This window comes from Rhineura floridana, chromosome 3, assembly GCF_030035675.1.
Source record: "Rhineura floridana isolate rRhiFlo1 chromosome 3, rRhiFlo1.hap2, whole genome shotgun sequence".
In the NCBI taxonomy this organism is placed as follows: Eukaryota; Metazoa; Chordata; class Lepidosauria; order Squamata; family Rhineuridae; genus Rhineura; species Rhineura floridana.
Window position 1 is genome coordinate 145,000,564 of NC_084482.1, and position 15,811 is coordinate 145,016,374.

Below are 15,811 nucleotides of genomic sequence, written 5' to 3' on the forward strand. Positions count from 1 at the left end.
CCAAGACAGGCATTCTAGAGAAGACAACCCGGCCTCAAGTCTTAAGACTGCATTAGGGACGCAGCGGGGGACACCAAAGATGGAACGAAGAAAATTGGAGAGAGTGGCCTCAATTTTGGAGCAGAAGTTCATAATCCATATTGGGCTTCCGTATAGGAGTTGGGGAGCGATCTTAGCGGCGAAAACTCTGACAGCAGCAGGAATAAATTGTCCACCTTTAGAAAGAAAGTAACGAAGTAGCGCTTTGGCCATGATCCTGGCCGAGGCAACAGAGGAGCGGATGTGGGAGGTCCAAGATAGTGAGGAATGAAACGTGATCCCCAAGTATTTATATTCCCGAACCTGGGAGATCCTCTGACCATTAATTCTCCAGACTGGGGTGGAAAGTTGTGAGGAAAAAAACAAAATATTTGTTTTTGAAAAGTTAATGGTCAGGAGATTTAAATCACAGTAGGCCATATAGGCACAAAGGAGCCTTCTAAGGCCTATTCTGGATAAGGACAGAAGAGCCGTATCATCGGCATAGAGTAATAAGGGGCAGGCGTGGTCTGCTATTTTAGGAGGATGAAAATTAATGGAATGGCAGTATGAACTGAGGTTGTTTAGATAGAGATTAAAAAGGGTAGACTGGGAAGCATGCACAGGATTGCAGTTCAATGATAAGGAACCCAAAATTCAGAATTAAGCCACTTTAAGCTGTTTTGAAACTGGTTTATGTTTGTTTTATGGTTATTGGATTTTAAATGGCTGTATTTCTCATTGTGAGCTGTCTTGGTTTCCAACCGTACGTCACAGGGTTTTTGAAAATATTCAATATACACACACACTAGAGATGTAAAAATACATACACCCCGTATAATAATTTATTGTCAAAACCTGTTGGCCATTGCAGAACATTTTTTAAAAAATTAGTTTCCTGCTAAATAAAAGCAGTGACACCTAAGTGCCTAATTGCTTTTTAAAAAAGTATTGGAGGGGGAAAGATTTACAACACAATCCTTTTCTACGTTCACTGAAATCAATAGGGTTAGCTCCCAGGTATGTGGAATTAGCATTACAGCTTTACTCCCAGAAAAACTTCATATTGGGAAGGTTTTCAAAACAGGTTATGAATAAGAGAAATAAACTGACCTCTTCAACAATCCAGTAAAATTTAAACTTGTTTCACTCTTTAATTAGAAAAGTATAACACTGCAGCATGTACACTTTTTAAAACTTGTGTTCAAAAATTATTTGAAAGATAGAAAGTATAATATGCCATTTTTGCAAGTAATTAAAAAAACCTTGCATGTACACTTTTATGCCTACCAAGATCCTGGTGTGATCTTCTGTTGTAGTGCAATCCTATGCATGTTTACTCAGAAGCAAGTCCCAATCCTGTACAGAGAAAGTACTCTTTATGCTGCTGAAAGCTATATATTTAGTGAATTACAGATGTGAGACAAGCAGGAAAAGGAAATGGGGTTTAGGCAGTGTGGTGTAGTGGTTAGAGTGCGGGACTACAACCTGGGAGACCAGGGTTCGAATCCCTACACATGAAGCTCTCTGGGTGACCTTGGGCCAGTCACTGCCTCTCAGCCTCAGAGGAAGGCAATGGTAAACCACCTCTGAATACCACTTGGAAAAGTTACTTTTTTGAACTACAACTCTCAGCAGCTCAATCCAGTGGTCATGCTGGCTGGGGCTGATGGGAGTTGTAGTTCAAAAAAGTAACTTTTCCAAGTTCTGCCACTTACCATGAAAACCCTACTCATAGGGTCGCCGTAAGTCAGAATTGACTTGAAGGCAGTCCATTTCCATTTTATTGTCAGTCACAACCCTGGCTTCCCTTATTGGCTAAAAACCTGAAAGGGCAGGGATGAGAGCAGCTGGTACTAACAGAAGTTGCGTGGGGAGGGGAGCTGACATTTTGGTTTATATCTTTTGAACCAGACCACCTAGAAACTTAATTTGTAAAAAATGAAGCTAAGAGTCTGGAGATTAAGGTGACTCACCCAGAGACCTGGAGAGGACCCCCCTAAAACCGGAGTCTCTGGGCAAAAGCCCAACACCTGGTAGTTTCCTGCAATGAAAGCCTAAAAGCTTTGCGGACGGCTCAGATATATCTGGACTGAGGCATGCTAAATACAGGAATCAATTTATACTTCTAACTGGAGAAATAAACAGGCCCAGCTCTAATAAATGTTGACCCTCTCCTTATTTCTTACATTGTTTTAGAGACAGGGAAGCTGGTTAGACATTAGTTTTGGAACCCAGTGTGGAGTATGGGGCTCATGCCCACCCATACACTGTCTTCCCTGGGTATTTATTACATTTTTATCCTATCATCCTTCCGAGGAACTCGGAGTGGTATAAATGGTTTGCCTTTTCCTGTCTTATTCTCACACAGCAACCTTATAGGTAATCTGATAGATGATGATTGGCCCAAAGTCAGCCAATAAGAACGTAAGCGAGGTGTCGCTGGATCTCAAGAAGCATTGGCCATCTTGGCTAAATACCATGTTAATCTGGACCAGGTTAACTTGTTTTGAATCCCTCTGTTTAAAGAGAGGGCCAAATAGTGGATTCAGGGAAATCCAGGACACAGATCAATGTGCTTTTCTAGTGAGACCAAAATTACAAGGGGCTAAGGAGAGTGGGTTAGGCTGAGGAGGCATGGGCATGAATGACCCCAAGACATGTACCTGTTTTCATAAGGTACCATTTGACCAAACCGTTTGAGTTTCCTTTCAGTATGTAGAGCACCAGCTGTCATCTTTTAATTCTTGTCTAAAGGCACACTTCTGATGTGAAAACAATACCTCCGTAGTAGTGCATTCTTGGAAATGGATTTAGCTCTAAGGTACAATAACTCAGTGTTATTTGTTGCATTTGTTTCAAGGAACTCAGGGAGGTCACAATAACTCTGTCAGGTAGGCTGAGAGATAGCAACTTGCCCTACAGTGAACTTCAAATTCAGTCAGGGATTTGATACTGAGTTTCCAACATCTAAGCCTAGTACTTTAGCCACTACTCCACTTGGGATCAAAGATATAAGTATTTTACATGGGTGTATAATTCAAATATTGTATTGCATTAGACGGGGGGGAGTGTTTATTTTATTTAATTTATCATGCAATAATGCTGAATTTCATGCATTTCTGTTGTGTTGTTTTAACTGGCTTTCATGTTCATTTTATTTTTAGAAATATTTAAAGGCAAGTGAATATATACGGTATAAGAATTTACAGATTGAAAGGTCTATTAAAGGCCATAACATATCTTTGTATCTTGGTCACATTTTGTCTAAAGGGAATGTCACATTTTACACAAAAACCCTGGCTGACTCTAGTCATCGAAATGGTTCCATCTAAATTTTATATGTCTATATGTGTTATATCTCAATTGGACACATGGTTGTGAGTTATTTGTGAACATTACATTCTGAAGACCAATTACATAATTATCAATCAAGGGGCCTTTTTCATACCACTTTACCTTGACTCTAACCTAATAGCTTCAATAGTGCTTCATCTATATATATGTACTATAAATAATCACCAAATGTGCACTTCACTTAGGACAAATCGCTCAAAGATTTCTGAAATGGCCATGATGGGATACAGACACCTTGGCTGTATAAGAATTGTTATGTTCCCTTGTTTAGCATGTCATAGCCAAGAAAAAGTTTGGATGACTATTGCAGGGTGCCTCAAGAGCATGTTCACTTTGTGTTACACTGGTTAATTTTAAAAAACTTCAAAGTCATGGTGGTGTGGAAGAGAGAGCAGACTCATTTATTTAAAAGCCATTTATTTTGCCCATTTGATGGACTGTTAACATTTCAGGAAGCACTCGAGGGGTTTCACTCGCTGTCAGAATTTGTTAATTTTAGGGCAGGATTAAGACTGTCTATACCCAGCCAAGAGCGGAGCCTTTGAGTTGTTTCAGGATAGCAAAGAAACATACCCAAAAGCCTTTCCCAGGTTCAGGAAGTATCAGCTGACCTGTACTAGTATATAGATATAAAGAGACTTTCTGCAATTGTGGCTCATCTCCCTTCAGTGATAATTTGGGTGATAGTGCTCAGTCTACATTGCTGCCTACTCTTCCACAAGTCTTGACAACTATCTGCCCTCTTTTATTTCATATCTAGTGGGCTTCATAGTAGTTAGCTTGGCAGTAAATATGTTTGCAGTGAAACGGGGGGCTCACCTACACAGTGGTTTAGTGTGTATTTGGTGCTACCACATCTCATTTTAATTCTCATGGTTCAGATGACATTACCAGCAAACAGAAACTATCACAGAGTTTCCCCCCTGTAAATCTGTACTAACCCAATCCATTGATAATATGAAAAGTTTAGAACGATACAGTTCAACTCTACTGTACTCGCCTTTGAAGACGGTTTGCTTTGATAGCTTTTAGTGGGCGGGTGAATCATCACTTTAAGTTATTCCCCTTTCTCTGCCCACTAACCCTCCCATGAATTCCATGTTGTTTCCGGTGGCTTATCCAGCAACTTCCGACTGCTCTGTCCTCCCCTCTTCACAGTTTGCTACAGCCCTCCTTTCCTTCTTTTCTCTCTGACTAAACTTCCTTCACTCCTTGTGACTAGCGATGGGAACTGCAATTGGATTTTATCATTCTCATATTTCTATTTTTGCGGAGATAATTTTGAAGTAACCTCTCTGCACCTGGTTTCCAATTTTTATCTAAAGTGGATTTTTTAAAAAAGTTGCCTCAAAGATATCAATATCAATGATATTTTCTCAAAATATCAATACTGAAACTGATATTTTATTTAAAATATCGATATTATATTGATTTGTTTTTCCAGCAGGGAAAAATTAACTCAGAAAAAGCAAAGAGCTGTGGAGAAAGGGGGGCAGATGACCTCACTTATTTTCAACCGCCATCCTTCAGGAAACAGTAGGGGCAGGAGGGAGTGGAAATACTGTGCAGGTTAAAAATATTTGCATGTGCCCAGTAACTGAGCAACTGGAGGGAGTAAAAATGTAAAATTAGAGGGCGGGGCCACAAGGAAACAGCGACACTAATCCTTCCCAGAGGAATGCCTACTTGTGTGAATGGAGAACAATGGATTTGAAGCTACCAATGAGCACCAAGTGTGGACCTTGCAAATCTATTATGATGGTAAAAGGAGTGTATTTGCTACAAATAAATGCTCCCATGTGGATAAGCCCAGGGTCTCAATTAAACTGATGGAATTTCCTTAAGGAACCTAATAATCTTGTTTGACCTGAAAATTTACAAGACATTGTTAATTTGTTATTTATTTCCTATCCATCCCCCAAAGCTTACAGGGTTACAATAATAGGCGACATGAACAAACTTTGTTGATCACTCTTCTTGCCTATGGCTGGTGGTTTTAGAGAGGTTCAGAAGTAGATTCAGTACTCCTACAATCTTCATATGCCAGTAAACAAATAGATTAATTTGATTTAATTTAACCAGCATTTTTAATACTGCTGCTCTGATGCCCAAAGTGGTGAAGTATGCTTAGATGTTAACCTGGTCCTTGACTTGTCCCTATTTGCCTACAGTGAATTGGGAAGAGGACTACTGGACCAGTGCCATTTTTAATGTTCACCGCCCAGAGAGCTGTTGCTAGTCGGGCGGTATATAAGCTTAATTAATTTTTTTAAAAAATTGTGTAATCTGGAGGGCAAGATTCATGCTTTTTTGGCATAGGGGAAAAGTAACTGGCTTTGTTCATTTCCTGCACTGCCAGTTTTGCACTATAGCCCCAAACTAGTCATGTTGGATATAGGATGTTCTTCCTGAGAAGCACTTGGTGCACTTTGGTACTAAATAACTCTTAAGCAGAAGCTGTAGTAGGTCTGAAGAAATGCATCTTTTCCTATTTAAAACCTTCCCTGGCACAAGTGTCGCTTGATCATAAGGCTGGACCACATTGTAGTGTTTGTGTCATTTTTATAAAGAAATACATGATACTGACTAGGAACAGCTAAAGCTGGGTTTTACTTAGTTTGTGCATCTTATTCTCAATCGCTTTGTAGTATTTTCATTGATGTAACTCTCCTGTATTAGCTTCTTTCAGTTTCTATTGTTTTATTTGATGAGGTTATTTTTTTGAAAATATATATATTATTTTTAACACCTGTGAATACACACTTGAGCACTTTGTGGAAGGGAGGAATGTTAACAATCTGAAATAAGCAAATGAACAAATACAGTATTCACCCATGTAGGATTTAGTGATGAATGATCATTGTGTGAAATGAGATTAAACAGGGAGATGAACATGACTCAGTATGATTAAATGCCTCTTTAGAAAAGGTATTTTCCCTGCAGTTACAAAATTGTTGCATATAATCCAGTTTTTCCCAACAAGCAGTTCAGTTGTGGAGAAATTGCCTTTTTCAGTACTCAGATTGCTATGGAAATATGATAATTCCCTTAGAAAGCAAATCCTTTTATGTTAGTAGTGTTATTTGGATTGTAGTTGTGCCTCAACTATAAAATGGCATAATCATTCTCTCTAATGCGAAACTCAGATCATGGTTGAATACCATCACTTTAGAAGTAAAAGTAGATAATCCCAAAATATTAGTAGTTTCCACATACCCAGGTGATTCCTGAGGTGCATTAGTTAGTTAATTAAAAGAAAAATACATTTTTAACAATACCAAAGTGGTTTGATGAGAACCTGTGAGGTTCCAGGTTTTATAGAATATTTATAACAGTTGAACCCATAGAGACAGGCAATTCTAAAGTAATTCACACCATGGTATGGAGATGGAATTTCCAGGTTCACATTGAATGCCAATGACTGGAGCACCTGTCTTTGTTGCTGTTTGGAGGGTAGGGGGTTCTGCTATATATTCCTGGATGTCTCCATTGTTTTCTATTGACAGCTCCCAGTTCTTTCCCAAGGGAGAGAAAATGAAGGTCTGAAAGAGAGAGCTTCGGCTATGGGACGATATATAAATGTAATCAATCAAAGAGAATTATACTAACACTGGATGATCCTGGCTCATGCTACTCAGATTTCAGTCAGTTGTTACCATCATCTGTAAAGACCCCAATAGCCAAATTTGAAGATTAGATACACCAGCAGGATGTCTAGAATGAGGCATGCTTAAGCACAATAGTAGCAGTAGCACTCTCATTTGGTTGCCATCTGCTGGGCTTCTGTGGGCAGGGGTGCCTCAAAAGGCCCTGTGTCCATAACCCCTGGCCCTTCTCTTCCTTCACACAAATAGCTGGATTGTTTGATTCACCATCACTTTATTAGGGACAGGGTATTACATAACACTCTGCTTCCCCACTGCATACAATCCGGCAGTGCCTTGTTTGGGGTGTTAGTTAACTGTAGTCTGAAGCCTGCCAGTCCCTCAAGTTCCTGCTCAGCACTTTCTCCCTGCTGGGCTTTGGTTTGGCTGGCTCTCTCAACCCCACCCCTTCCCTTCCAAATCAGTGGGAAGGAACTCTGAAGCTTTACTGTCAACAGCTCTTTCTCCCCATCCTCAGCCTCTCCTAATCTCTCTTATCATGTCCCTTCTTTGTCTGCAGGCTTATCTCCCAGCCATTCTCCATGAGTAAGGTCTGCTAATCAGGTACTGATCCTGTAGCAGAGAAATGCAGGGGGCAATGGAGTAGTCCCTGGTGGTCTTTCACACTCTCAAGTTCTCAACAAACAATCTCATGTCTGTGGCAGCATAACACTCTCCACAGCAGGACACAAATGATTAAGGCTGTTTAGTTTAAAGAGAAGGAGATACATGATGACAGGAAGTACGTTGCCAGCTCAGAAGCATCCTAAACTCTGTTTCAGGGGCAGACCCTAGTGATGTCATGGGGTGAGTCCTGGAGCCGGCTGCATCCCATCAGGGGGACAAGAAGGAATTTCCTCCTCCCCCCATGGCATGCAGCCAGTTCTGAAGCTGTGGGGGCATGACAGTGAGTCTAAATCTGGGGAAAGGAGATTTGGGCCCATTGATGTACCCCCGCTGACCAGAAACCAGAGATTGGGGTGCCTCACCCAGAGACCCAAGGAGGATCCCCCCAAAAAACGGTCTCTGGGTGAAACCTGGAGACCTGGCAGTGCTAACAGGAAGGGACAGAGAACTGCCCTTCCTTTAGGCAGGAAAACAAAGAGGTTTTTCTCTTGAATAGCTGCGCCATTGGGTGTTGGAGGGTTACAAATTTATCAAATATTTATTTTGCTCTTAATGATAGAACAGCAAGTATTCTTCAAAATGCATTCAGAATTAAAATGTAAAGAGTACATTCAAGTATGTTGGCCTCCCCTGCTGTAGGCCAACTGAAGAAATGAATACAGAGACATGAGATACATGTATGAATTATGAAAAATATCTATAGATGCAAAATAGGTGGAGAGAGGTAAGAAGAAAGGTACACTATCCATGAGACGGGGATCCTGCTCAGGCATTGTAGTGCAGTGTTCTTCAAACTTGGATTCTCAGATGTTGTTGGACTACAATACCCATCATCCTCAGCCAGTTTAGTTGTCACAGATGATGGGAGGTGTCCAACAGTATCTGGGAACCCAAGATTGAAATACAGATAGGTTAGGGATGGGGCTGCTACCACTGTACCTTTCGTAGAACGGACACCTGAAAAGGTCTATTGTCTATTCATTACTTAGGCTGCTATCTTATGCATACTTACCAAGGAGTACTATTGAACATGGTGAGGCTGTCTTCTGAGTAAGCATGCATAGGATTGCATTGTTAATATTCAAGGTTTTTTTAAAAAATTAAAAGTACTTAAAAGTAAGTAAAACGGAACTTTTAAAATATGATTTAGTAACTCATTTGTTTCATAAGCAGAAATGTTAGGAGCCAGTTCCTCATGTACGTCAGCCAGTATTCGCTGGCTTTTAGAAAATAATAAAGCAATATTTTGACAGTCTGTGCGTCTGCTCAAATAATATGGGTGATTGATGTTTTGTTGTTGTTATGTGCCTCCAAGTCGACTACGACTTATGGCGACCCTATGAATCAGTGACCTCCAAGAGCATCTGTCATGAACCACCCTGTTCAGATCTTGTAAGTTCAGTCTGTGGCTTCCTTGATGGAATCAATCCATCTCTTGTTTGGCCTTCCTCTTTTTCTGCTCCCTTCTGTTTTCCCCAGCATTATTATCTTTTCTAACAAATCAGGTCTTCTCATTATGTGTCCAAAGTATGATAACCTCAGTTGGTAGGTCATAATGTAACTTCTTAATTATTTGAAGCCTTTGGAAGAGTCAGTCTTTATCTTCAGGTGGCTGAAAATGCTGAGTTACTTCTTTTTTTAATCTTAACTGTCTCTGTCTTGTGGCTCGTACCCTCTCCACTCTCTGGGTTCCATATAAATGGTTATGCAGTCTGTGGTTCTCTGTCCTAATTGCTTATCTTGCCTTTGTGACCTCAAGATCTAACTCTCGTTCTCCAGCTATCCTGTTGTTAGCAATAAGTAATGGCATAGCAATCTCTCATAAATCTCTTTTGACACTTGAGATGTATATCTTATGACCCTCTCCAGTTGTGAATGTAATTTGTTTTAAACTGTTTTTAATAATGTATTTTATATTGTTGTGACCCACCCTCAGACCTACTGGTGAAGGGTGGGTAATAACAACCACCACAACAAAGAGCCCTGCTGGATCAGACCAAAACAGCATATTTCCCACAGTGACTAACTGGATGCCTGTTTGTTTTATTTTACCAATAAAATTCATTAAAACTCTGAAATATCATTTAAAATCACCACAATGCACAAAAACTACAATAAAACAACATGCCAACAGTATGAAGTAAACAGTGGCCCTAGTGCCAAAAGGTCTAAACAAACAGCCAAGTTTAAAGCCAGCATCTAAATGCCAGCAGTGAGGGTATCGAATGGATTTTGGAGGAGAGGCATTCCAGAGCCTATGGGGAAGCCCACAAGCAGGCAATGAGCACAATCTGTGCGCAGTTCATAGGAATGTTGCCTCTGATTCTAGAGGTAGTATACAACCCTCATGGCTAGTAACTATTGGTAGCTTTATTCCTTATGAATCTACTTGCATGCTCTGCATCAGACTGTATCATAGTGATGTGCTGTCAACATTTCAGTTATTTCTTTGACCAATGTTCCATTCATTTGTCACAGCATGCAAATTACCTTATGTAAATAATTTCTTTCCTTTTCTGTTCCTGTTCCATCTGTGGTCTCTCCTTTCTTTCTCTTAAAAATATTATAGTTCAGCTATAACAAGGATCTCATTCTCAACCCAGCAGCAAAAAAGGGGGGAGGGGTATGGCAATGAGTATCATGAAAAGACCCTGCACTTCTGAATTTGTCACTGCACTACTGAGTAGAAGTTGGGCATTTAGTGTCACTGGTCCCATGCTGTGGAATACTCTTCCAGCAGAGATGTTTGGAAGGCATTCTCACTGCTAATGGCTGCTAATGAACAGTACCAGACTATGGTCTGAAGGCACATACTTCCACCTTGCCGAACCACATTTATGCCTCTTTGGGTTTCAACAATGAAAGACAAGTTGGGTATAAATGTAAGAAATAATAATAATAATAATTTTCAGGCATCTCTTTGAAGACATTTTTATGCCAACAGGCATATTCAGTTGTGTACGCTTTTTCAAGATCAGCCCATCATTTTTATAATTTCGTATGGTATTATATGTTTTGATGTACTTGCATATACACTGCTTGATTTTTTTTATATGATGGAGTGGTCTATAAAGTGACCTCACAACAACCCTTCAAGGTAGGTTAGGCTGATATAGTGACTAGCCCAAGATCATCCAGTGAGTTTGATGGCTAAATGGAGTTTTGAACATAGGTCTCTCCAATTCTAGTCTGACACACTAACCACCACATCACATTATCTTCCTTTATAATCTACAAAGAAGTTATATATAATGCATTTGAATAGTATACATTCTGCTAAAGATTTGGCGCATGATTCAGTCAATCACAAGCACATCCCCTACATGTGGAAGTCTAAATAGGCTCAAAGGAGCCCTGTTTTTCCCTCCTCCAGCTTACATATGTGCATGGGCATGTGTGTTGATGTGTGCTACCTATATCTACATCCAGCCCTTTCCTTCTGCTCAGTGCAATTTACCATGGAGCTGGAGCCAAAGTAACCCAAGAACATAGGAAAAGCTCTTCTGGATTAGACCAAAGGTCTATGTAGTCCAGCATTCTGTATCCCACAGTGGCCAGCTGGAAGCCTATAAGAAGCAGGACATGAGGGCAATGGACCAATCCCACTACAGTATTGTTCCTCAACACCAGCTGCGTCATTAGTCACAGTGCTACTCGTACTTGTCCTTTGTTCTTCCCCAGTAACTCGGTGAGTGCCTTCTGACCTGGGATCTCATCTTCCAGCACTATCTCGTGTTGCATTTTGGATGCTCTGTTCATAGAGTTTTCATGGTATGTCTGTGCCTATGCTTAAACATAGTCTGCAGGAGCAGGGGAGAAAAGAGATCTATTGATCTTACAGGAATCCATCACTTGTGGGCATTGTGTCCATGGTGGATGTATTATGCCTTTCCTCTTGTTTATGTCCTACATTGCAATTAATCACTGAATTCAATCATAACATGAAACACTGCAGATTAGTTCATATGTAGTGTAAAATCATCAACGCAATGTAATATTAACAACTCAAAAAGAAGAAATTGGACAAAGGTTGGATTACTTTTCCACCAATTGCAAATCCCCATAATTAAAAATCGCATTCTAATTTAACTAGACTCTATTCAGTACCATTGTGTAATGCATCCCTAACTTTTTTGAGCAATGAAGAGTTTTACCCAGATGACTTGAAAGTTTCTGGGTTATTCCTATTAGTGAGGCTTGTCTTTATACTGCACCAGCTGTGGAGGCCATTATGGACCTATATGGAATAAAGAAATCTATCAAGGATTTTTCTTCGAGCATCACTCCTCCTTAAAAGTCATTCACTTCCAGCACCTCTCTCTCATTCCTGGGGATGTTCCTTTAGATTATGTTTTCCCAACCTGGTGCCTTCCTTTGCACTACGGCTTCCATCAGCCCCAATCAGCATAGCTGGCTGGGGCAGATGGGTTGTAGTCCAAAACAGCTGGAGGGCATAAGGTTGGGGAAGTCTGCTCTAGTTGTTTGCCCTCCTCACTGTTGGCAGGCTCATAGAAAATGGTTTGTTTCTCATGCAACTCTAAGCCAAAGTATGGCTAAGTGTTAATGTGCAAGTGTGAAAGTTCCCAGATTGGAGGTTGCGTGCACAACACTCCTCTCCTGGTCCTGCTGTGCTATTGGGAGTTAAGTCGTAATTTGGCTGAGCTTGTCGTCCAAACCTAGGCTTCTGGTTTGTTTCCTTCCAGTCCAAGAATAAACATTGGTTACAGCGTGTGGTTTGTCTGGAGCAAGACAAATGAGTCAAATGATACACTAAGCCAAACTATGGCTTTGATCACAGCAGTGCAACAGCAGCAGTACTGGAAAAGAAGCAAAGTGGCTGTGATCTCCTCTCTGGGAGCTGGCAATTTGCACATTCACCCTAAACCGTTGTTTGGGTTAGTGTTGCCTATGAACAAGCGTAGTGCCTCTTGATTCTTGGTTACAGCTGACTATAACAGTTATCGCTGACTGTAACAGTCAGCTGCTCACCTGCTTCATGGACCTTCCTAGGCCACCCTCAACTGCAGCTGCACTGCTGGGTCAGCTTTAAACCCTTTGTAGTTGTTGATCTGATGAGGTTGTCACCTGTCCCTGCACTCCAGACTTCAGGGTTGCTTTAATGTCCTTGAAATATTGCTACTGTGAAGCCTTTGTTTCTTCATCAAAATTACTGCTGTCAGGTTTTGTGTTGGGACCCGTTGTCCTCTGTCTGGAGTGGCATTAGTTGCTGAATTTTGGCTCACTCATCAGCTCACAGTTTCTCCCAAGGAAACAATATCCCCCAAACAAGTGTTACACCTTCTTCACTTCTCCAAAAGGCAAGAAATCTGCTCACATCAAATTCCCAGAGGAACTCTGACAACTCACAGCTCTCTCACTCTGCCTTTGACTCCGTGGCATGGTTCAATCATAAAAATATGGTTTAAAAATAACTATGGTTTAGTATTATGTGGATAATCTTCGGTTTATAAGTACCCCCTCCCCTCTTCACCACAGCTTCAAGGAGATAGGAAGCTTTTGCTTCCATTTTCAGTTAACCACAGTTTAGCATTATGTCTAAACTCTCAACTGGTTCATCTTCATGGTGGTTTATTGGAATAAGCCAGTTTCATAACAGCAGTTTGAAGTTGGCTCATTTGAATAAACTATAGTTAAGACTAACCAATTTTTGTCCACATTTGGACATAATGCTAAACTGTGATTAGTTAATAATGGAACTAAAAGCTTCCGATCCCTCATGGCCATGCTGGAGGTCAAGAGGCTTCTTCACTAGTAGTCTAGTAGTCTTCTCAGATTCCATCACTGCATGTGAATTGCCCATTCAGGGAATCATCCACAGCCATTAAGTAACTTTAACATTGTTTTGTCAAATCTTGGCCTGTATTCAAACCTCACTTTAAGCAAAACCAAAATGAAAGATATTCACTGTAATTAGACAGCAAATACGCAACATTTGGTTTAGAGCAGCCTTCTCCAACCTGGCTATGCTAGCAGGGGCTGACAGCAGTTGTAGTCCAAAATACCTGGAGGGCACCATGTTCAGGAAGGCTAGTTTAGAGCACTGGCCTTCCACCTTTCTGGGCAACCTAGCCAGTTTTTGTTATGTTCTATATTATTTTACCCATTACTATATATTTAAAGACATTTGTCCTCTTTTGTCTGTCTGTCTCCTTCCTCCTTTTTCTCTTCTTCTGAAAGATGGTTGTCTTGTTTCTGCTGCTGTTACCTTACATCACACCGTGACCCAATTGTGGGTCACAGTGTACTAACTGAAAAGCAATGGTTTAGGGAAGTCAAACATAATTCTCTTTACATCATTCAATTATAATAATACTTTTGAACGAATCATAGCAGGCATGGAATATTTGACACAGCTCAGCCAGAGATGTAATTTGCAATGGTAAATCCATATGTTAAACAGAACTTTTCATGTGTTTTTCCCTCTCCAATCAGCATTAATATAAACTGCTCTTGCTCCCTCTTTATGGCTGTTGAATTGTTTTTAAAGGTCTTTGCTTTGATTTTAATATATAATGTTCTTAATTTTTTAAAGCCAAAGCCTACTGAAACTGTCACAACTGATGAGTCTGGGGTAAGATTAGTAAACTGACCCCAGTGACTGTATCTCTACTTGAGTTTATTCTTTTTACCATGTCTCTTTTCTCCACTGGTTTTTCTGTATTTTTTCATAATTGTCCTACTAGCAAGGTGTATGCAGTGATTTGGTTTTGTTGTCAGTGTGCCTATCAAACTCTACTACAGACAAACCCAACATCACCCTATTAACAGACTGGAAAACTTGGAAATGCATGCGTTGTGTGAAGCATTTCTACAGGTCCCGTGTGGTAGCATGTACTTTTCCCTGTCATACTATGTTTATAAAGCTGATAAGGCCCCAGAAACACATTTTCAAATCTTACCTCTTTCACCTCTGCATTTATTGTTGTTTTTCTTTTCCTGAAATGTTGCATGTTCAGCATTTTGCTTGGGCTGATGTCTCTGTCATACTCTTTCAGAACAATGAAGACAGTGCTAGAATCTCCATCACCTTTTTCCGCCTTTTTCGAGTGATGCGACTGGTGAAGCTCCTCAGCAGGGGCGAAGGGATAAGAACTTTGTTGTGGACTTTTATTAAGTCATTTCAGGTAAGTGTAATGGTTAAACTGTTACGGGTCAAAACAATAATTTTGAATAGCAGTGGTCCAGAGCCAGCTATAATCATGGCCAACTAGTCTTGTGAAACAGCAGGAGGCCCCAGGAACATGTACACATTCCCCTTTCTATCAAAGCACACAGCCACTGGATGGGTATATATATTTGTGTTGAGAACGCATGTACATAGAGAGCACATCCAGACTCATGCACATAATAATGATCTATGTGGCACTTAAATTGTGCAATTGTTTTGAGTCATTCATTTTTACAACAATTTATTGAGGCAGACCATCTGAATCGAAGGCAGGGATGCATTGCCAATAGTCCAGGATGATGGGAGTTGTAGTCTAGCAATACCTGAAGGGCTATAGGTTCCCCAGCCTAAAGGATAGTGACTTGGCTGAACAAGTCTCATACATGGAGCTAATGATGTGACTTTCATTCTAGCAGGGTTAATTCTTCATTCAAATCGTCTGCCTTCATGTCCTCCAGCCGCCCCCGCAAAAAAACACACACCTATTATTAAACAGGTTGGAAATGAGAACTTTCCAAAGCAATTAGATTTCAATCACTTTAAAGGGCACTTGAAACATTTCAGCTTGTACCATAATACCTTCAGAAGTATTATTAGCCATAAAGCCCAATTCTTTATAGGTTTAATCAAAAACAAGTTTCACCGAGTTCAAAGGGTCTTACTCAGAAGTAAGTGTTCCAAGAATTGACGTTTTAGCATAATGTATCATTTCAAGTGTTAGCTATTTCACTAATGTTTATGCATAGAATTTTTTCTTAGTCTGGCTCCACAAGTCCATGTTACTAGCTGACTGAGAACTCTGGATGTGCAAGGAAATGTTAATCTGATATAACATGTCATATCCTGTTGCTACCAGCTATCTTCATGCTACTTGATGTAGAATAATGGTAAAAATGGAAACATGAAGTATGATTGCAATCTGCCAGTTATGATGTGAATATGTCCCCAAAAGGATTCATGAACAGCTGATGTAATC

General features: G+C 40.3%; 1 protein-coding gene across 1 annotated transcript in view; it reads left to right on the forward strand.

Moving 5' to 3' along the window:
• Window positions 1-15,811, forward strand: part of CACNA1D (calcium voltage-gated channel subunit alpha1 D) — a 316,751-nt gene that overhangs the window by 226,939 nt on the left and 74,001 nt on the right. The window contains exon 32 of the mRNA XM_061618220.1: window positions 14,663-14,791. Within this exon, the coding sequence (XP_061474204.1) occupies window positions 14,663-14,791 (129 nt within the window). The remainder of the gene's footprint in view (window positions 1-14,662; window positions 14,792-15,811) is intronic.